The sequence below is a fragment of the Trichoderma asperellum genome, chromosome 1 (genome assembly GCF_020647865.1).
Source record: "Trichoderma asperellum chromosome 1, complete sequence".
Classification (NCBI taxonomy): domain Eukaryota; kingdom Fungi; phylum Ascomycota; class Sordariomycetes; order Hypocreales; family Hypocreaceae; genus Trichoderma; species Trichoderma asperellum.
The window spans coordinates 3,179,734-3,200,737 of record NC_089415.1 but is presented as its reverse complement, the minus strand read 5'-3'; the positions used below and the strand labels follow the sequence as shown (position 1 = coordinate 3,200,737).

The following is a 21,004-nucleotide window of genomic DNA, read 5'->3' as shown; positions in this document are numbered from 1 at the left end:
AGGATCGGTCTATGCGTATGACGGGCAGACTACCCATGCAGTGAGACATGGGATGGTGAGACTCGGGAAGTGGCTACATGTATTTACTTACACTCTCGCTACCACTTATACGCTCGGGTGACATGAGTCCTTGTGAGAAATTGTTATGCTTGACGGTATACTACTACGTACTAGGTAGTACTGTTACCCAAAGAAATCGGAGTCTGATATGTTGCGATATAGAACTCACTTTGTGTTTAGGTGACAGCACAAGTGTTGAAGCTGTTGTTTGGCCCCAGCACCCATGTTGCCAGTTGCCAAAACAGCAATGCTTGTCTGGACTACTGTATAAGTAGTCACTGGAATGTGACAAACGGTTCCTGGACTGCTCCCGAGAGGCCAATCAAGAGGCCAATCAAACGGCCAAAAGGTGGTGTGCGTGCATTGTAACATTACCTGCAGGCTATTGCTAGTATTACTGCTACTGTGATGGATAGAGTAGAGAGCAAGTGGCTGCCACACCTGCATCCCCGTATTAGATGCTGATGCTCTAGCTCCCCCTTTTACACACGATTTCTCGATCCAAAAATGGCCTTGTTCCTCGAGTTTCAGATAATCTGCTGAGGGCCAATTGGTCTTGATAGCGGCCTTGCAGGGCCTCAATTGGTGCTACAGTGCCTATAGCAGTCCTGCAGGGCTCATGCTACAGCAGCACTGGGGCTCGGACACAGATAAACCCGGCCATTGGAATCTCAAACCCTCAGGTATCCATGTTTGTTGCTGGCACGTTTCTTTGGGCATTTGCATTCTCCACCCTTCACCACCATCGCGGGTTCCAAGCCAGTCCATCTTCACAGCCCTGTTCCTGTCTAGTCCCACTAGAGCGACAGCTAAAGCAGCCCGGCATCCACAAAGAATATCAAATCACTCAGCGGCGTCTTTGAACCAGCTCGCGGCCCCCTCTTCCTCCAGAGGCTATTGAAGCCTTTGCCGTTTGCGACACCGCACCGTTGTGCCAGATCCTTACTCAGAAGCAGAGACGAACCGAGAGCAACGCTAGATCACCATGCTGTATACGCCACCGTTCTCATCACACCGGGGTTACTAGAGCGGATACGGGGCCACTAGAAGACTGGCTGGAGCGAGTAAAGATGATGTTGCATCACGGCACAGCTAGAAAGCAATTTGTCCCATCTTCTTCCTTCTGCTTCTGCTTCTCAGCTCCGAGATGATCAACGAGTTCGTACATACTGCCGGTATCAGAAACGAGGTTGGTAAATCCTCAAACCCCCAGCACGACTATTGATTGCCATTGCATGAGCCATGCTTCATACGATGCCGTACCCACGCGCGGGACCTGGATTTGTCCCATCTCAGCAAAGGAGCCACACCCGCACGCTAGCGACTCTCGATGGACGGGGCCCTTCAGAAAAATGAGGCTGCGGCACACCCACATGCGCGCGCGCACGAGCTGCCCACTATTCCTGAACAAGCCTTTCTTTGACAGCTCCGACCAATCTGAGGCGGTCCTTGCGCAACGTGGACAGGACGCATCGAGTCCCCGGCTCTTGGTCAACAAGGGTCCTGGCAGGATCGCTGCGCACTTACACGATGCTAAACAACCCTCTTCCGAATCAGCCCATACGCCAGACCTGTCCAATCGACGCTGCCCTCGTGCTCACAAGCCCAAAGCTCTCTTGGGCGACCCCGCCAGCGCTCGATGGAGGACCAGACTTGGAGCCCCGTCGCTGGCTCTCGGTCGATTCATTCATGCCATGAGAACCGGGCAAGCTGCCTTGTTCGCTCCCCGAATGGAGAACCTTTCAGGGGAGAACCCAACATTCGCTTGGCCTACCGCTACTAGTCGTGGTTGGTGTGCTCCTCCTCCCATATCGTGCATGCTTGCATCAATTTGCCCCGGCGGGTACCTGCCCATTGATTGCTGCAGCCGTGCTAGTGCTGCGACTGGTCCCCTTCTGCCTGTGATTGTTCGTGATACTGGTAGCCTGGCTATGCTATATCAACGCCTGGGTGGCTGCAGCCATGGCCATGGCCATGATCTGGCTCCGTGGGCCGTGGTATTCCTTCCTTCCACCTAATGATGCTCACGAGTACTGCTACTTACGTTGGGGCTGCTACTCAGCCCTTTGATACGTACGCCTCTTTCTTCTCCTCTTAGCCACACTCCTAAGCATTCTCTCTCCTCTACTTTACGCAATCTCTTTTCTTTCCTTCCTTTTCTCGCCCTCCTTCACTTTCTTGTTTCACCATCTGTGCCGTTTTCACATAGCTTATTAGAGTAAAGCCTACTGTTGATAAACCACAAACCACCTACTTAACTAGCTAGGCGGCCTACTCAAATCTTCAACATCTCGAGCTCGCCAGCCTGCCCCACGCGGGGACTCCCTCGGTGCTGACTGACGCCGTTCTCTATAAACGCCACACCAAGAATCGAGCCTCCGTGGACTATCGGCTTGTTATAGCAGCTATATCCTCTTTTAATTTCCGCTTTCAAGTGCATTGCGTCGGCCTATTTTTGGCATCGCACGTGTGCTACACGCCGACTCATACCAAGTCGGTTGTGAGAGGTGTCATCGTACAAAACCCCCCCAGTCCCTCGCCCCGCCGGCGAAGACGCATTGTCTCACCTATTCTATCTTGCCTGGGTCTACAACGATGGATGACATTGCAGACCTCGTCCTCACTCCGTTTAGGGACATTGTCGAGAAGGGGAGAACAGCCGTTCAAAATGCGGGTGACACACAGCCAATGCTCAAAGCTTCCCAAGCCTTGCTCAAGGAGGGCGAACGTGCTCTCAAGAAGATAGAGCCGCTATGTAAGAAACACTTTGACGATTATGGGCCAAACTTTATTGCAGCATTAAGAGACAATGGTGAGCTCCTGATAAATAATATATTCATTGATGCTTTTCTTAGCAATCGGAGTTAACTTTATGTCAATATAGACGATATTGCCCAATTTCGGCTTCAGCTTACAGATATGCTCTGGGAGTTTGATGACTATATTGAAGTAGATGACTTTGATGCTGCCAAATTCACTGAGCTCCAAATGCAGTCGCGGACGGCAGCTCCTAAGATTTATGACATCCTGTTGAAGATGAAGCTTGAGGCACCTGCCCAGTTCAACTCTCAGCATTTCATGTCCCAGCTGTCTCCCCCTTCATCCCCTCACCCCATGCCGACTATGCTTATGCCGCAGATGCCCCCGACGCCTTCAGTTGCTGGCTCCATCGCTGGCAGAGACTCTGTGTCGAGCTTCAAGACCGATAGCAAGTCTGTTGGGGATGCAGCTACCGCTGAGACTGCCAACGAACAATTAAGAGTGCTGCTTGACAAGGCATTTAATACTAGTAACAATACTAATAGTATCGATCTTATGTCTCCCCCGATGCCACCTCCGGACAGGGCGTTGCCTATGCCCCCGCCAGCGCCGCCAGCGGCAGTGGATCAGCTGCCTCCTCGACCGCCGTCGACCAACCCATGGGACATCAGGATCAAGAATATTGCTTCTGATGATGAACGGTCAATGCGAGACGGCCCTCAAGCACGCCGGCGACCACCAGTCGATTCAGCGCTCCAGACTCCGGTTGAAGGCTCATCACCAGGCAGTCCGTTCACTTCTGCAAAGAACTTTTCAATTCCGCGATCCAACTATTCAGATAGCACTCGCAGCTCATCATTAATGCCAGACAGTGCTCGCAGCTCGGGATTATTGCAAGAGTACACTCTTGACGGGGACGACAAGCACTCGTCTCTTACCAGCCAATTGACAAACTACAGCATGAGTCCCACTCAAGTCTCGCGGCCACGAGCACCGAGCAGTACCACTACTTATAGCGGCAGCACCCCAACCATACCTGAAGAAATGTCGCGGGACAAGGCCATCAGATCGAGGAGCACTTCACGACCCCGCCCAGTTCCCGTCATGTATTCGCCAATGCCGTACAGATCACAGCCACGTCCACGTCAGCCGTCGTATCCAACTACCTCGGAGGAGCGTATGGAGGACACGAAGCCTAGTCCCAGGAATGATTCGCTCAGTGATTCTGCACAACAACAATCTACATCTGAGCGAAGGTTGTCAGACGCCGAGAGTCTGCTTGATCCCAACCCTCTTCCAGTCAGTACAAGGCCGCCCCCCTATGATAGGCGGCCAAGCGCTGTCAATACAGAGCAACAAACGCAGCAACCGCCTCTGTCGGGGCTCGAGCTCGCCCGTCGCAACACAGGCATGACTGCAAATGAAATTCCAGATAGCGGCCTGATCCCGGTAGACACTTCTATGCCTGGTGCTGTTCTTGCAAGTCTGCCTCCCCAAGATCTCACCATCGACAATCAAAGTTCGTTTTACGTGATGAAACAATTCTGTGCGGGAGCTACCGATGTCATCAACGGAGGGATCGGTGTGAAAAGGATAAAGAAACCCGTACGTATATTCCTTTCTGGTACCTTTGATGACCTTGCTGATTTGGCTGTGCCAGGGCTTTTCTGTAACTGCTGTTGCTGCCAAATGCACACACTGCTTGTATGAGTTGGATTTTAAGCATGTGGAGTTTGATCTTAACAAACAAGGTATTCTTAACAACCTTTAATTTGATCAACCAGGAGATCTAATTTTTTATGTCTAGAGGAGGGTAACTATACTAAGAATGGCATCGGATACCGCTTGCGCTTCTTACAGAAGAGCCATTTGCACGCAAAGCGGGTTGACGACGTCATGTATGCATGCGTCTTTTGTATCCACACCAGCCGAACTCTGGATCAGAGCGACTCAACTGTTTTCACATCGACCGCCGCGTTGTTTGCCCATTTGGCTCGCCACCCTCGGCCGCTTCCGGATGTGCCTGGCATTGCCGTGGTAGACCAGACTGAGGTTCCGCCTCATTTAGTCAATGACTACGATCTCCTGTTTAACAGCCCGCCTGAACCTCACCCGGTACGCGAAAGGGCAGCAGAGATTGCTCACCTTCCCACTGGCCATGCAAAGGAGTCGGCTAGGAGACTCTTTGGTCAGAGGCTGCTCCCTGATAGGACGCCAGCTTTGGAACTGATACAAGGCGCAAAGATTACGGGAGTGACGTGGCCTGCTCGATATGGGGGAGAATGGGCTTTTGGATGGCACGATGGTGTATTCGCATCGATCCCAGTCGAAATATTAAAGCTGGATCGACCTCCCTTCAGTTTAATCAAGAGGAACAACTCAAGTCGCGTCCGAGCCAAAGCCAGATGGAAGTTTTCAGTGAAGGAAAAGAATGAAGACTGGCTCAAGTTTGATAAGGACGAGATCATCACCAACATAAGTTGTGAGTACTACCAATTTATATACATGCGTTTTAGGCAAGAATAGGATATAGTACTAACAGATAGCCAGGGTCATCTCCCGAGTATTGGTGCTGGTCGGGCACAAACGCAAAGGGCAAATGGGGAGTCTTCCCTCAGGCTTTCCTTGACCCGAACTCACTGCAGGAGATATCTTCCATGATTGGTTCAGATCGATCCAGCATTCTCAGCAACGAGAAAAATAAATCCGGTACTATGCTGACAAGCTTTTCCACACGGAGCAAGAATGGACGCCCACCTAGCGTTGCGGGATCGACAAGCAGCGGCGAAACGACACGATCAGGATTTGGAGGCTCAAGGAGCCTTCGGCGACTGCGGGGGGATTGATTAAACAGAAAATATTGGGTAGCAATGGGAGTTTTCGTTTCATGGCGGGCGTTGGGTGACCCCAGCTCGCAAACCGATTAATGCTCAGGGCTTCGATCTATGGGCAAATTTTGTGAACTCGTATTTGGTATTTTTATGAGCCTTCAGCTTCAGGATATGCAGGATGTTTTGGTTTTCATTTCGATTCTGCTCTTTTTCCCCCAACCTTGGCCGTAGGGAGAAAGAAGACGCCAATAATGGACATTATGGGAGGATAATACTGAGGAGAAAGTGTTCTTCCTTTTTAGCTGGATATAATGGGAACATCGTGGGATTTTAGGAATGTGTATAATAAGTAGCCATGAATATACTAAATTTAGCCAATCTCATGCGCATATCTAAATAGTGGCGCGAGTGAAATTAAAGGGGTTGATCCAGATGAAGTAGCCCTCATTCTTTGGTAATTTATGCTTGAACTATGATGAACGAGAGCTTGACCCTAAAGAAACGGTGTCTGCGGTCATTTGATATATACTCAGTAACTTCTCTTGTTTACTTGTAGCATGTTTGTTTACAAAGTGTAAATACATATAATCTCTATACCTTATCACGCTGCCAATAGCCTTCAACAGAGAAAACTTAATAGGAGAGAGAGTCTAGATGTAGTTATAGCTTCTGGGCTCCATTTATACACATTAACCGCAATGTGTTTTCATGCTCCTTGACGTGTACTGCCATCATAGGTAGTGTCAGGCTGAGCGCCACTGCATGCATTTAATAGTAGGTAGCTCTTTGGCTTTGCTGGTGCAACGGCTGAAATTCAGAGATACAATTCTGGCTATAGAGGCAAGTAAAAAGAACATAACCATTCATGTAAGAAAATCGGGGTGGTACCCAATTGTAGTCTAACGAGGCTCAGGAATTTTGAGTCTCTTGAACTTACATCGGTAATTGACCGTGATATACCAACGAATTATAGCGTGCATGCATGCTGAATCAGCAGCAAACATTAGGCGGTAATAAGATTGACCCTTATAATTACTCAATTCATCTCGAGCACCTGTAGTTATACGTGTTCGTAATCGCATGATAGATAAGGGGCTTCATAGGACATGCATGGCAATGCAGTGCGGCTCATTGATGCCCAATCTGAGAAATGGGCACTGCAGTGTAACCATGCCACCTAGTGAGGCTACAGTCCCCGATTCAAAAGTGTGATTATTATCTTCTCCTCATCTACTCAGCGAGATTTCAACTTCAATTTTAGTCTGTCTCCTCAGTGTTACGACCTGGTTCACCGTAACTGCAAATCCCTTATAGGCAGCTGGTTCCGTTACAGTAACTGCTACAATAGTGGTTATTGGCCTAATCTTTTGCCCTGTTTGGCTTAACGGTATAACGGATCGTTACACTCAGCTTAGGATCGCACAATTCAGTTACGATGTCTGGACTCGAGGCTCTTTCGCTAGTCTGCAGCATCATGCAGGTTATTTCCTTTACCAAAGAGCTCATCACGACCTGCAAAGACATTTACGAGGGCCGCGCTACAGCCGATGATCAGCTGCAAGAGAACACGGCATCAATCAAGAGTTTATTGGATGATATGAATCAATGTTCTGGCTCTGTTCAACAACGCACCCAAAATGAAAGAGATCTTCATGAGATAGCTCGAAAGTGCAGCATCGCAGCTCAAGATCTGGAAACCGAAATACAGCGACTCACTCGATATCATAAGCCTGGAAATGTTGTGAAGGCACTTGTGGGAGGAATCAAATCGATTACACGTGAAAGAAAGATTAAAGAGCTTTCTAAAAGTTTTCGCCAATACCAAGAAACTTTAGAGACGCATATACTGGCTCGTATATGGTGAGTCGTTCACGCATCTTCCCTTACCTCCCCTTTCCTCTCTTTTTTTCCCCTTTGACTTTGCTATTTTTGATTAGTTTTGTATATAAGTTGAACTAACATATAACATCCACAGCACGAAGACCGATGCATTGCAGATTCAACAACGAGACAATTTTAAAGAGCTATCGGGGACTTTGCAGCATTTCATTTCCCAGATCGCAGCTGGTCACACTGACGTGGCTAATCTTATAAACCGACACGGAAATGAAACCAAGCAACAAATACAACAATCCGAGATGGGTGTAAAAACTCTAATCAACGCGCGCCACGTCGAGGCGGATATGGAAGCGAAGCGAAATCGCCTCCTTCAGAGCCTAAAATTCGAGTCCATGAATGCACGGCGCACTGAAATCAAGATTGCAAATGAAGCGACATATGTCTCATTTTTTAAATCACTTGAATTTGAAAATGAACCGACTTCTGGATCTGCTGCAGTAGCTTGGGTAAATTTTGTCAAATGGCTTGAATCTGATGAGCAATGTTTTTGGATTCAGGGAAAGCCAGGTGCGGGCAAAAGCACGCTCGTAAAGTTTCTACTTCAACAAGAAAATACAAAAAAAGCGCTTGATAAATGGAACCATAACTCTATCATTGTTTCTCACTTCTTTTGGAAGCCAGGAAATATTCTACAGAGAAATTTCAGGGGATTGCTGTGTTCTTTAAATCATCATCTTCTGTCAGCCGAACCAAGTCTCATTGATCAGATATTATCAGAATTTAAGTCTACCAGAGAGAACGACTCAATAGGAGACTGGGAGCTCTCACACTTGATGGACATCTTCAAATACACATTGGCAAATTGCAATAGACCAATTTTTTTTCTTATCGACGGCGTTGATGAAGCGATTGATGCAGAGGAAGTTCTCAAATTTTTAACATCTAGCATCACCTTGCGCAACACCAAATGGTGTATTTCTAGCCGCGGTGAAGATATATTCCAGCAGGCCTTCTCCGAGTACAATGGCTTCAAACTCCACGAATACACTAGAGATGATATGTTCAATTTTGCTAGGAAAGAGATTCAACGCACGCTAAGAAGCATCCAAGAATATGAGAATACGTATCCAAAGGATTTTTTGACGGAATTGCAATACTCTCTAGTAAATAAAGCAGAGGGTGTTTATCTTTGGCTAGTCCTAGCACTTGAAAGTATCAAAAGAGGACTTCGGCACAACGATAGGAAAGACGTTATACTATCTCGCTTAAGAAAACTGCCAACCGGACTCGAAGAGCTATATGCGGATATGTGGGGCAGACTAGGTGAAGACAAAGATATATATCAGAGGGAAGCAGCACACTATTTCAATTTACTCATCATATATCGGACTTTACTTGCAAAGTACCAAAAAGAATATACCCCAACTTTCTTCGAATGGCCTATGACGCCTTTCCAAATGATGCTTGCTCAAGACGATGAATTACAACGAAATTTGTTAAATCGATCATATGAGTTGCAGCTTTCGGAATTGGAAAAGAATTGTTCAGATATGACGAAAAGCGTATCTATCAAAACTGCTGGACTCCTTACTACTCAAGCTAACTTCAGCTTTTGTGCCGGTTTGCGAGTCAGAGAAGAATATTCCCAGTTGAAAAAACATGCTACGAGCAAGATAGAATTTATTCATAGAACTTTGTTCGACTTTCTGACAGACACGGAATCCGGAAGGGATATTTTGGCACAAGCTCAAGCAGATCATGTTCATGTACAACTTGCAACTATCATGCTCTGCCAACTCCGGATTATGGAAAATATTGTCAGCAAGCCATATCTCGTTCATTATCAAAGCGAACTGGACATCGGGGCTTGCTTACATTATTTTCGCTGGTTGCTAAGCCAAGCACAGAGAAAGGATAGTTTCTCACACGAAAGGGTATATAATACTCTACTACCCGCCTTCGAGACTCTCTTCGAAGCCAGTCTTATACCGTGGGATCAGCGGCCAAAGAGATGTCCTAGACCATGCTTTGACACTCTTCTACTTGACGATCCTGCCTTCCAGCAATTCACGAGAGAGCGATTGAAGAGCAAGGGGGCATCATATGCTACGTGTGTGCTTCGAGAATGCATCGTTCTTAGAGAAACTGGGCTCTTTTTATATCCTGGTCCCCGTGTTGATTTGGTGGAATTATTTCATGATTTGGGTGCTGATGTAAACTCCACAGACGCTTGCTTTTGCGAGCCACCGGTCGACGTTGGACAATTCGCTGGATGCTTCAGGTATGAATCAGCATTGAGCGCGGTTATAAAGGCATCTTTTAATGACATGCGAGTATATATATCAGGTGCTCACGCTGTTTTATTGAAACTTTTGGTGGCATTCCTAGAAAATTCACCCAACCTAGATACGCACACCTCCTGTCTCTTCACATCAGACGAGAGCATGTTCCGCTCGTCATATTGGAATATGCCCTTAGTTCTTTCTGCTATAACTGCAGGTGAAAATAAAGATTTGGCTGAAGCCGCCGATGATCTTTATGGGGATTCTTTTTCTGCAGCTATTATTATGGAGGTAAACTTGAAATACCTCGTCGAGGTTTTTTTGAGAGGATTTTCCTCCAATGATGCAGCCATAAATGTTCTCAGAACCCGTGCCGAGAAGCTGGTTCAGCTAGAGGGCAGTAAGGCTTTTTCCAAAGCTCGCTTCATAGTTACAATGATACAAACCGGACCTTTCAGGCAAAACACTCAAGTAAATGAGTGCTACCGGTTTATTAATGAGGCTACAGTTTTTCCAGAGCATCAGACGTTAACGCAAACAACCTGGGGCTTTAAGGTGACTTATGTTTCATCTCGGGTAAAAAGAGAGGAAATACTCAAATGTATTAGCCAATGTGAGAAAGTTGATGTCTCAGCTTTAACTATTCTCCTAGATCAAAAGCTCGGGGTTTGTTTAAAAGAATTTTAATAAAATGTGCATAATTTGAATAGAGCTTACATATACCTGTTTACCAACATTATTATATAAGCACAAAATGAAACATTTACATAAAATCTAGATTTCCTTGATTTTATTCAAATTTTCTTGGTGGCGAATTGTAAGAATGCACGCCTCAAGATTGGTTGTTAATGCATACGGCATCACCATCTGTACTACAGTTCAGATTATTAGCGTAGAATGAGCCAACCAACTGTTAGTACGACCTTCTTTTTCTTTTTACTTTCTTTACTTTTTTTTCTTTTTTGAAAGTACAGGGGGTCGCTGATTGGTATGCAGGCACTTTGTTCCTTAAATGAAAGGGTCCAAGAGACAAGGCTCTAAAACGGATGGACCCCCTGTTTCTTGTTTGTTTCCGGGTACGAGATAAAAAAAAGACCAGGGCTAAGAGAAGAGGGAGAATCAAATCTATCGGAGGGTATTTTCCGGGGAATATCTTTCATTTAATTTTTTAAGCGCTGAGATGGGGGATGCGATTTGTTTCATAGGGTAGCTTGCTCTTTTTTTTTTTTTTTTTTTTTTTTTTTTTTTTGGTTCTTTGTTCATAGGAGTTACGCGATGGTATGTAGTTGTGCTAACTTGTTGCGGGAGTGCCTCCAATTACGAGATCCTGGAGGAGCTGAGAGGTAGCAGCAATAAAGCAGTGAAACAGCAAATAGTGTGCTTTTATTTCATACTTCCCTTGGGGAATGTGAAAGGGAAAAGAAAGAAAGGCAGCTCATAGCTGCGAGGTGCATGTTACATATGAGGTAGCCATGCATGGAATGCTGGTAGAATCAATCAGTAAAGTGTACGAGGTGCTACCACAGGAGAAATAAACATCAGCTTGGTTTCACACGTGCTTTCGAGCTGTTTTGTCCGGACGTACGGAGTAAAACAAGAAGAAACAACAAAGCCATATGGAATATTTGCTCTCTGATGCATATACTACGGTATTGATCTCACAGGCGGGTCTCCCTGGAGGAGCTGCGCACAAGAAACAGGCACACAGATACACAGGACCCCCTCATCAACGTTTCATTGAATGAGTCTTTTTCTTCATTCTTTATTAATTCTTCGTCTTTTGTCCTTTCTTACAAAGGAGAGGCTGTCGCGTGAGGGCTCCTGATTGTGTGCATGTGCCTGTAAGACGGCAAGCAGAGTAGCATTGCTGCCTTGGGTCCCGTGTGTGCAAGTGCCGAAAAGCAGCAACAGTATGCGCGATGAGATGCCAGATTCGTCGATAGAGGAGGATGCCCTCACGCAAGGGTCCTTATTTGCGTCTGCATTTAGAGCGCCTTGCCGAGATCAGCTATACGCACCAGTAAGATGAAGCACACAGACAGCTTACAAAGGGAGAGCCAAACGACAATCTTTTCCGTTTTCTTTCACATCCACGAGTGAGTAAAACCTAGTCAGTATACCATAAATACTCTTTCGTGGCCGCTGTCCCGAGACACCGCACACCGCTCTGATCTGTGCGCCCCGTTGATTGAGTCAGTCATTCAGGTCCAGGGAGAGGCAGAAGCCCAGCAGGGAGGGGATACCAAGTGAGGGGGGATGGATGGATGATGCGGGGATGAGGGATTGCCTCGTGGCTTTGTGAGGTTGTATCACGGCCTGGGAGACACGAGATGCCGTGAGAGTCGAAGATGCCGAAGAGGGTCGTGTGGTGGGTGAATACGTGAGCGAGTAAGTGAGAGTGCAAAGTCTTTTTTATGGGTAAATAAAGTGGCCACGCCCAATTACTATGATGTTGTGCTGCCTCAAGATACAGGATATCGAGATTGATACGTTGGAGTTGATGGAGCTGGTGGCGCAGGTGCAGATCGATAGTCATCACGAATAAAAAGTATATGTGTAAATATTAATGCCCTATTTGTGCAGATCGATAGGTACCTGTTATCATGAATAAAAAGTATATGCGTAAATATCAATTACGAGATACCTTATTTGTTCGAATCGAGCTGGCTGAAAACACGTTTCTGTGACATCATTGAGCTTAGACGGTCGTGACTGCCTCAACTGAGACCGTCCTTGCAGCAACACAGGGCAAGACAACGCCGCCCGCAGCTTCCGCATTGAGAAACACCTCCCCATCCGTGGAAACTTTTCTCGTCAATTTAGCGCTTCTTTGCATTTTCCCCTCATCAACAACACATCTCGTGAATCACCCATACGACGCTCTCCCTCTCGGACATAAGCCGCGCGAGCGATGGTGCCTCGTGATGGATCCCAGAGCCGGATCAGCATCGATCGGCTGCCCCTCCAGCGCAAATCCCACCGCCTCACCAAGTGCTGCCGGCAGATCGGGCCTCCGCCGCGCCGCGTTCTCTTAGCTTAAATAATGCGAGACAGCCCACCGCATATCGCCATGATCTGCTGCCAACTGCATTCGGAACTAACCCGCTGGCGCTTGTCTAACATCCGGCGAGAGGGAGGCAGAGACACAGCAAAAAGTCAAATCTCGTCCAATCGTGCTACTCCAGGCTTCCGTTTGTGAGAGGTTTCCTGTCATTAGTCCTCGTAGCGCCTCATCACTAGTCGTCCAAGACACTTTGCCGGCAAACCCCGGAAGTTCACACAAGAAAAAGAACAAAACTTACAATACGAGATAACAAAGAGACGCCCGCAACGGTCACAGTAACTTCGCCATTGACAATGTCCCCTCAGGGCGACGCCACTACCGATGCGGCAGCATGGCTTGGCCGTTATGAAGACGCCATCGGCATGGACGCCACTGTGCGGCCTGGTTCGCCGGGCCCTGAATCCTGGGTGCCTCTGGCGCCGAACCAACGAATGGCAGCCGCCGGCCCTGGTATAAGCGATAAAGCGTACGATTGACGATTGATGAAGGGGCTTGTGGTAAAGCCCGAACCTACAGCTGCTGCTAACCTATTTCATTCTACCATAGTGCTATCGCCGGCTACCAGTACCAAAAGAGTTGCGGCAACCCTGCCGAGCCGCCAAGCTATTACCATCATGGATCCAAATCTGGACCCCTGTCTCCAAACTCTCCATATCCCAATGCCCGTCTTCGCTCAGACCCGCTCAGGAGCTTCTCCCTCGCGTACCTGATTCACAAGCTTTGTTTGGTGTTCGTGTTTCTATCCATTGCTTTGTTGGTCTCCGGTTTATTACCTATTTATGCCCCCGAAACCCATGCTGTTCCTCACGATGTTTCTCCATCTTCTTCTTCTTCCTCATCTTCTTCTTCTTCCTCTTCTTATTTCCCTTCTAAGACGCAACTACCAGCTCCTCAGCTGGAACAGTTAGCCTTCGTTTCTCACCCTCACACTCTTTTTTCTTATTACATCATGGCTGTTCCAAGCTGGCTCTGGAGGCACGCCTTGGCCTACTCAGCCGTTCTTTCGTCACTCCTTAACCCTACTCACGCCGCTCCTTCTACTCCTCTTTCTGCAACCAACTATGTTGCCAACTCCGTCACAGCCATTCGAGAGCTGAATAATGCATGGTACGATACCGAGACTGGTCTCTGGAACAGTGCCTGGTGGAACAGTGGCAATGCCTTCACCATCTTGGCCGACTTTGCACAGCTGAGACTTAATGAGGCCAACCAGCTCAACGTTGGTGGCTTTCTTCGCAACACCTATAATCAGGCTCAGTTAACCACTGTTAACGTCGCCAAGGTTGTGAATGCCGTGGGTCTTCCCACGTCTACCCATTGCATTAATGGCAAAGGGTGCCATGCCACCGTCTCCTCCTCATCTCTCGAAAAACGGGGGTTTGCTGATTTCCTCGATGACTTCTATGATGATGAGGGATGGTGGGCTCTTGGCCTGATTCATGCCCATGATGCCACTGGGGACCAGGACTACCTCGATTCAGCCATCGAAATCTTCAACGATATGCAAACCGGCGCAGGAACTCCCTGTGGTGGAGGCATCTACTGGAGCAAAGACCGCACCTATGTCAACGCTATCGCTAACGAACTGTATCTTTCTGTTGCCGCTTCCCTTGCCAACCGTGTACCCTCCAATACCACCTATCTTCAGTTGGCAAAGGCTCAGTGGAAGTGGTTCCAGGGCAGCGGCATGATCAACTCCAACAGCCTCATCAACGACGGTCTCGACTCCAACTGCAAGAACAACGGGCTGACCACCTGGTCCTATAACCAGGGCGTTATCCTCGGTGGTCTAAGCGAGCTCGCCCGTGCTACCGGAGAACCATCTTACCTCGCCACCGCCGCTGCCATTGCTAATGCCGCTATCAACACCCTTTCAAATTCGAATGGCATCCTGGTCGAGGCGGACCACTGCGAGCTTGCATCAGGCAACTGTGGCCTGGATGGCCAGCAGTTCAAGGGCGTCTTTATACGCAACCTCCGATACCTCAATGACTTGGCCCCGAACGATAACTTTAAGAATTTCATCCTTCGCAATGCTCAATCCATATGGAACAACGATCGCAACAGCGACAATATGCTCGGCGTCGCCTGGGCGGGCCCATATGTGGCGGCTACGGGGCCGTCCCACAGCAGTGCTCTAGACGCCCTAGTGGCGGCGATTGCTGTTTCATAATTCTATATCTGATCGGCTCTCCGTCTTGGCAACTTGAATTTTTCTGTACTCTCTTTTGTTACTTTTATTCCACGTGAATAGGGCCGTCTGGTGACGACGATATTTCAGGGGTGACAGTCACAGTCGAGCCAGGCGTTTGCTGTGAGTTTGGGGATTTCTCTGATTCTGCATGACGGGCACGCAATCAACCTTTTTTGTGGAAGACATCATTAATGAATAATCATAATGTTGTGAAACAATCTTTTTCGCTTTATCTTCCCCCTTCGCTTGAGGTGATGCCTTAAAATTTGAAATGGGGAACATGGAGAATGTCCCTTGTCACATTGCCATGTTTCATCATGGAGCGTGGCGAGGACATGATTCGCCAGCGATAACTAAGCAATTTTATCACTTTGCCAAGCTTTATGCGACCAGCACAACGCTCCGTGAGTGAAAATGAATACGAGCTTGCATGTAAAAGTGCAAATAGTGAGGGTTAAAAAGTATAACAAGAACACGATAATTAATTAGACCAATGAGGTTTGTCGCCGCGCATAGATTGATAAGCGACGAGGAGAAGAATTAAGCGTTTGGCGAATCCGTCTTTAATATGTCATAGACTGCGTCTAGCGCAAACCGTACTTTATACAAAACGACCATTTTTAACTTTAACCTGTACATTATGAGATGCCAAGAATGTTTATCTGAAAGTTTGGGAAGACTGCTCCGTTTTATATCCATGGAATTGGAGCCTCAAGATACATCGTATAAGTGATGCACACCAGGTTAAGGAAGGTATCTAATGCATGTAATATACCGTTGCCGCTAGCTCCTTTTCAAGCTTAAACAAATCAAGCTCTGTCACAGCAATCGATACTCAGCAGCTGGCTAAGCTACCCTATAGCGTACAGTCTTTTATACAGTCTACGCACTGTATTTTGTTCCACATTGCACCTCACTGCAGCTTCACAGGATGTGTGCAATGCTAATGTTAGGCCTGATATTCAGGCAGCCGCCAAAGACGCATCAGGCAGCTCAGCAATCAAAATAATCAACTCATATTTGCAGCAATTTTCAGCCAGTTTGACTTGGATTTATTTAGCTGCCTAGCTTCAACAAGCTGCTATACCGTCACCGCTCAGCCGCTTTCATAAAGTGGTGCCTAACGGCCTTTCCCTGCGTGGAGTTTAAAAAAAGGAGATGCTCGGCCAGCATTGCGTCTAGAAAGCATTCGGCGGCAAGCACCTACTACAGTATTATTCGAAATGGACGCCTCGGAGAATGAGATTGACGTGTATTTGCACAAGCATTCCAAGGTCTTGCTCGACGAGTTGGATCAGAGCCTGGTGACTTGTCTGCGGAAACCGGATGGGCGAGGGGGAACTCGTATCCGGCCATGGGTGCGCATCAGGGAGACGCTGAAAGCCACCAGTGTAAGTTTTGTGAGACCAACGGAACAAGAGACATCTGCTGACAATCTACTCTCTGTGTCCTAGGTCTTGGATCAATTCCAGGAACTGCCTCAGCTGCTGGATCCGCATCTGCCCAAATGGATTCCCTTCCTGGCTGAGTCTTACCTGGAGTATCTGCAGACGCGGCATCGCCAGAAGCGCATTCCCGAGCATACGAACAAGCTGCTCGCTCCTTTGGACTACGCCATCTCCCAGATCCTCTACTCGTTCTGCAAGGTGCGCGGCGAGAAGGTCATTGTGCGCTTTCTCAACGTCGAGACCAAGTACCTGGAGCTGATCCTCTCTGCGGTCGAGGAGGCTGAGGCTGAGGCAGACAAAGTGAAGGACAAGAAGCTCGAGCAGACGACCTCTTCTTCTTCTTCTTCTACTTCTGCTTCTTACAAGATATGGTCTTGGGAGCAGCGGTACATTGCGCTGCTTTGGCTTTCTCATCTCTTGTTCGCGCCGTTTGACCTGTCGACTATTTCCTCCGCCGACCTGGACGAAGGTGGCGTACCGCCCATTGCCGGGCTCAGCTGGCCGCCAAACGTGCCGAGTCTTACGATGAGAGTCATCCCCCTTGCCATCAAGTACATTGCCTGCGCGGGAAAAGAACGAGATGCTGCCAAGGCTCTCCTGGTGAGGCTCGCAATGCGGCGGGATATGCAGCAGCTTGGCATTCTTGAGAGCCTCGTGCAGTGGTCGTTGAAGTCACTGCGGCCGCAGAAGGAGGATGAAGTGGACAACCCTTATTTCTACATCGGCGTGCTTTCTTTCCTGGCTGGCATACTGCGCTCTTCGTCTGAAACGTCTTACATGGACAAGTATCTGTCTACCATATTCGAATCCATGCTTGAACTTTCAGCCAGCGAGGATGCAATCTCCAAAGTCATCATGTCTCAAGCGTCAGCACGAAAGATGATGCTCAAGGTTGTCCGCTCACTCGTCGTTTCGCTGCTGCGGAATTCCCGACGGGACATGAAAGCCACCGTCTTGGTGGAGAATGCCATTGGATATTTCCTCGAGAGTCTCTCCGATAACGACACCCCAGTTCGCCTGTCTGCTAGCAAATCGCTTAGTATTATCACGCTCAAGCTAGATCCCGACATGGCATCCCAAGTTGTTGAAGCCGTCCTGGAGTCCCTAAACCGTAACGTGCTTTGGAACAAAACGTCAAGCAAGCCAGGGGCCAACCGAGTTCGCGATTTGTCTGCAGTGAATCCGTTAGAATGGCACGGTCTGATGATGACTCTGTCTCACTTGCTGTATCGAAGATCTCCGCCAGCCAGCCAGCTCTCCGACATCTTCCACTCTCTTCTCTTGGGATTGACGTTTGAGCAGCGTGGTATTTCAGGGGCGAGTGTGGGAGCCAATGTTCGCGATGCGGCCTGTTTTGGAATATGGGCTTTGGCTCGTCGGTACACAACCTCTGAGCTGCTCGCTGTGCCTACCAAGTCTGTCTACGCGGCTAAAGCTCATCCTCCATCGAGTTCTGTTCTACAAGTTCTGGGAACAGAGCTGGTGACAACAGCATCTTTGGACCCAGAGGGAAATATCCGGCGTGGAGCTTCGGCTGCGCTGCAAGAACTTATTGGTCGCCATCCAGATACCGTAGAGCATGGCATTGGAGTCGTCCAGTGTGTGGATTACCATGCCGTAGCCCGGAGATCGCGCGCCGTTCAAGAAGTTGCGCTTGGTGCAACAAGGCTGTCGGGGCAGTACGGCGAGGCTGTTGTTGATGGCATCCTAGGCTGGCGAGGAATTGGCGACATGGATACGACTTCGAGACGAGCTGCTGGCGCTGCATTTGGCACGCTGATGGTAGAATTATCCGATGTAATATCAGAAACGCCATTTGCTCGCTTCGAAGAATCGATCGACTCGGTGATGGACCGCTTGAGCAGCTTGCAAAAAAGACAAGTGGAGGAACGACACGGTTTGCTGGCATGCTTTGCCGGTGTGTTGGATGGTTTCCCCGAACTCGCACGCAAGGCTCAGCCAAAGTCTTTGGATCACGCTACCGTACGCAACATTTTAACCCACGTGTCCGCGATTCTTGAAGATTGCAATGCCACCGAGTATCGTAAGCCAGAGCTTATTGTGGAAGCAGCAAGTCGTTTGGCTGTATCCTCTCTACCTATCGTACAGCTCGCGTCTTTCAGCGACTTCTCTTCTGAGCGTCTTGAAAGGGGGGCTGATATTCTATCTGTGGATAAAACTCATGGATTGCCAGATATCGTCTCTTCTTTTAGCTCGGCTCAGCATGTTCCTGAAGTTGAGACATTGACTTCCCGGCTACGCAACGTAATTCTAAAATGGCTCAGCAGAAATGAGCAAGAGACTGTTCAACATGCTTCTGCAGCTGGTCTGATGCTTCTCTTGCTTTCTTCACCCGAACAACGCACTGAAACGTTGGAGCAATGGGCCAAGGTGATCGCAGCCAAGCCTGGAAGCCGTGCAGCAGCAACTGGCAATGGATACTATCACGTCATGGCCATGGCGCAGCCCCTTGCTCACAGCTCACAGGACGATGTTAGTGGAAACGACATTGTATGTGCTGCGTTCCTCGAACGATGGAGAGTTGATAGCGAGATTGAAACTAGAGTTTCTATTCTGCAAAGTCTTCTGAGCAGCCGTATTCTCAGTGACAAGCCAACTGTCTTCTTGGACCTTCTTGCGGATGGACTGAACGATTATACAACAACAGCTAGAGGTGATGAAGGTTCCTTGGTGCGATTTCAGACTCTCAAAGCCATCACAGTTCTGTGGGGAGATATTGGCCGTCCTGATGCTCAAGGAGACTGGGTGGCGGCATCTGTTCGGAAACTGATTCACAATATTCTGCGGCTCTCTGCTGAGAAGCTGGACCGAGTGCGCCGTGTGGCCAAGGATGTTATTGCGCTACTCATGAACGAAGGGTAAGTTTCTTTTCTTTTCTTTTATCTAAATTAGCATTTATGAAGTCGAGCAAACTTTTTGGGGATATGGTGCTAATTGTGAGACTCTTATCTTCATTCTCTAGTGATGTTGATGAACTTAAGGACTCGATTCAACCATCTAGAAAGACGTATCTCACCAACCACCTGAGTTTCTCATCAAAGGCCTACTTTTCTCTACTCTTGGACCTCATCCATAAGGACTCTCTACACAAGCACATAATGGACATAGTCAAAGACGATACAAACGCCTGGATGGCCGGCCTCATGGCCGGTTACGTATCCTCAGCAGACACAGGCAACGAAGACCTCATCATCGACAGCCGTGCAGCCCTCACAGACTACTGCGAGCAATCGCCCGAGAAGCTGCAGCTAGTCTGCTCCGCGCTGCTGCACAACCTAAAGACCTGCCAGGGCGAAGACCGAATCATTGTGCCAACTCTGGAGATCATCGCGTTCCTCTTCCACGTGGGACTCTTCCAGCGCTGCAAAGGCATCAATTACCGTAGTCTCTGCTTGCAGACCCAAAAGGCGGGATACAAGACTGGAAACGTGCGCAAAGTCGCGGCCTGCATCAAGGTTTACGGCGGAATTGCTGCTGCTGGGGCTGAAAGCGCCGGAGACAACGTTGAGATTGGCGTAAAGGATGCCCGCAAGAGGCTCGGCGCGCTCATGTCTCACCCGTGGCCGCGAATCCGCAGCGCGGTGGTTGATGAGATATGGGGGCTTGTGGATAGTGGAGAGCTGGCTGCGGATGGGCATGAAGACGGGCATGGTTTGACGGGTGTCGATTGGACGAGCGCGGATAAGAGTCGGGTCAAGACATTGGTGACGGAGCTGAAGTTGGAGTAGACGGCATAGATGCAGTAGAAGTTGCAAATAAAGCGTCTGGATTAATATGCCACGATGTGCCAAACTTATTTATCCGGTGATGTTGACGTGGCTTGTTTAATGAACGTGGCAGACAACGTATCACGTATATTGCATTCTCCAGTTACACATAGTATCACCTCTAGATGGACTGCTATGCTTCTTTATGGCTTGATGGACATTGTGAAGCGCTGTATTGGAACCGGCCGGTTTCAAGACTGCGACTTGCAAACTACAGCAAGTAGCTCGATGACGAGGCATCTCTATAGACATGAGCATTTTGATTTGCGTATGTAAAAGTAAAGATTTATAATCACGTAGACAAAGAGAGTACAGAGAGATCCATCCAAGTCTGATCCCAGCTGACCAAGACAGTTGATGCTGAATCTCATAGAGAACGACCTCACAAAGAGTGGTTAAACCATGTTGTATGCTGGAGCTTATTCCATATAGCCAACCTTGGTTCTATTTTGTCGTTCCTATCTGCCGTAGTCAACTCTTACAGATGGCCAACGACAAATCTAGGAATAATATGAAAAGAGATTGAGAAACATTGATAGCAGTGCGGCGGCGCATGTTCAGCAGGTCTACGAAAACTTGCCAAATCGAGATCTGTTGGGCTGCCAGCATACTGAGATAAGCCACCATGATATGAATGGTGACTAGCCATTTCAGCTTTGGCAACAGTCAATCAGGAAATACGCTAGAAACAACTAGATCACCGTCTTGCAAAAGCCATTCATAGGAACAGCCAGCCTT

General features: G+C 48.2%; 4 protein-coding genes across 4 annotated transcripts; all 4 read left to right on the top strand.

Moving 5' to 3' along the window:
• The first annotated feature begins 1,054 nt into the window (after window positions 1-1,054).
• TrAFT101_001000 (uncharacterized protein) lies at window positions 1,055-6,029 on the top strand. Its single transcript, XM_024904656.2, has 5 exons — window positions 1,055-2,872; window positions 2,945-4,425; window positions 4,481-4,571; window positions 4,628-5,302; window positions 5,371-6,029. Exons 1-5 carry the CDS (start codon window positions 2,656-2,658, stop codon window positions 5,664-5,666), a joined length of 2,760 nt encoding a protein of 919 aa, XP_024765239.2. The 5' UTR covers window positions 1,055-2,655; the 3' UTR covers window positions 5,667-6,029.
• Window positions 6,030-7,086: 1,057 nt separating this feature from the next.
• On the top strand, window positions 7,087-9,093 carry TrAFT101_000999 (uncharacterized protein; the record flags this gene model as incomplete). The annotated part of the gene is made up of 3 exons (XM_066126215.1): window positions 7,087-7,511; window positions 7,627-8,813; window positions 9,011-9,093. 3 exons carry the CDS (start codon window positions 7,087-7,089, stop codon window positions 9,091-9,093), a joined length of 1,695 nt encoding a protein of 564 aa, XP_065982314.1.
• Window positions 9,094-13,129: 4,036 nt separating this feature from the next.
• On the top strand, window positions 13,130-15,009 carry TrAFT101_000998 (uncharacterized protein; the record flags this gene model as incomplete). The annotated part of the gene is made up of 2 exons (XM_024899254.2): window positions 13,130-13,302; window positions 13,383-15,009. 2 exons carry the CDS (start codon window positions 13,130-13,132, stop codon window positions 15,007-15,009), a joined length of 1,800 nt encoding a protein of 599 aa, XP_024765237.2.
• Window positions 15,010-16,253: 1,244 nt separating this feature from the next.
• TrAFT101_000997 (uncharacterized protein) lies at window positions 16,254-20,227 on the top strand (the record flags this gene model as incomplete). Its single annotated transcript, XM_024903327.2, has 3 exons — window positions 16,254-16,421; window positions 16,485-19,357; window positions 19,462-20,227. The coding sequence occupies 3 exons, from the start codon at window positions 16,254-16,256 to the stop codon at window positions 20,225-20,227; spliced, it is 3,807 nt and encodes a 1,268-aa protein (XP_024765236.2).
• Window positions 20,228-21,004: the final 777 nt, after the last annotated feature.

What these genes read in the sequence shown, in the direction of transcription:
- TrAFT101_001000 (XM_024904656.2), top strand. Translation starts at nt 2,656, where the DNA reads ATGGATGACATTGCAGACCTCGTCCTCACTCCGTTTAGGGACATTGTC. An exon ending in TGCAGCATTAAGAGACAATG is followed by an intron (nt 2,873 to 2,944) that starts GTGAGCTCCTGA and finishes ATGTCAATATAG; the next exon opens with ACGATATTGCCCAATTTCGG. An exon ending in GATCATCACCAACATAAGTT is followed by an intron (nt 5,303 to 5,370) that starts GTGAGTACTACC and finishes ACAGATAGCCAG; the next exon opens with GGTCATCTCCCGAGTATTGG.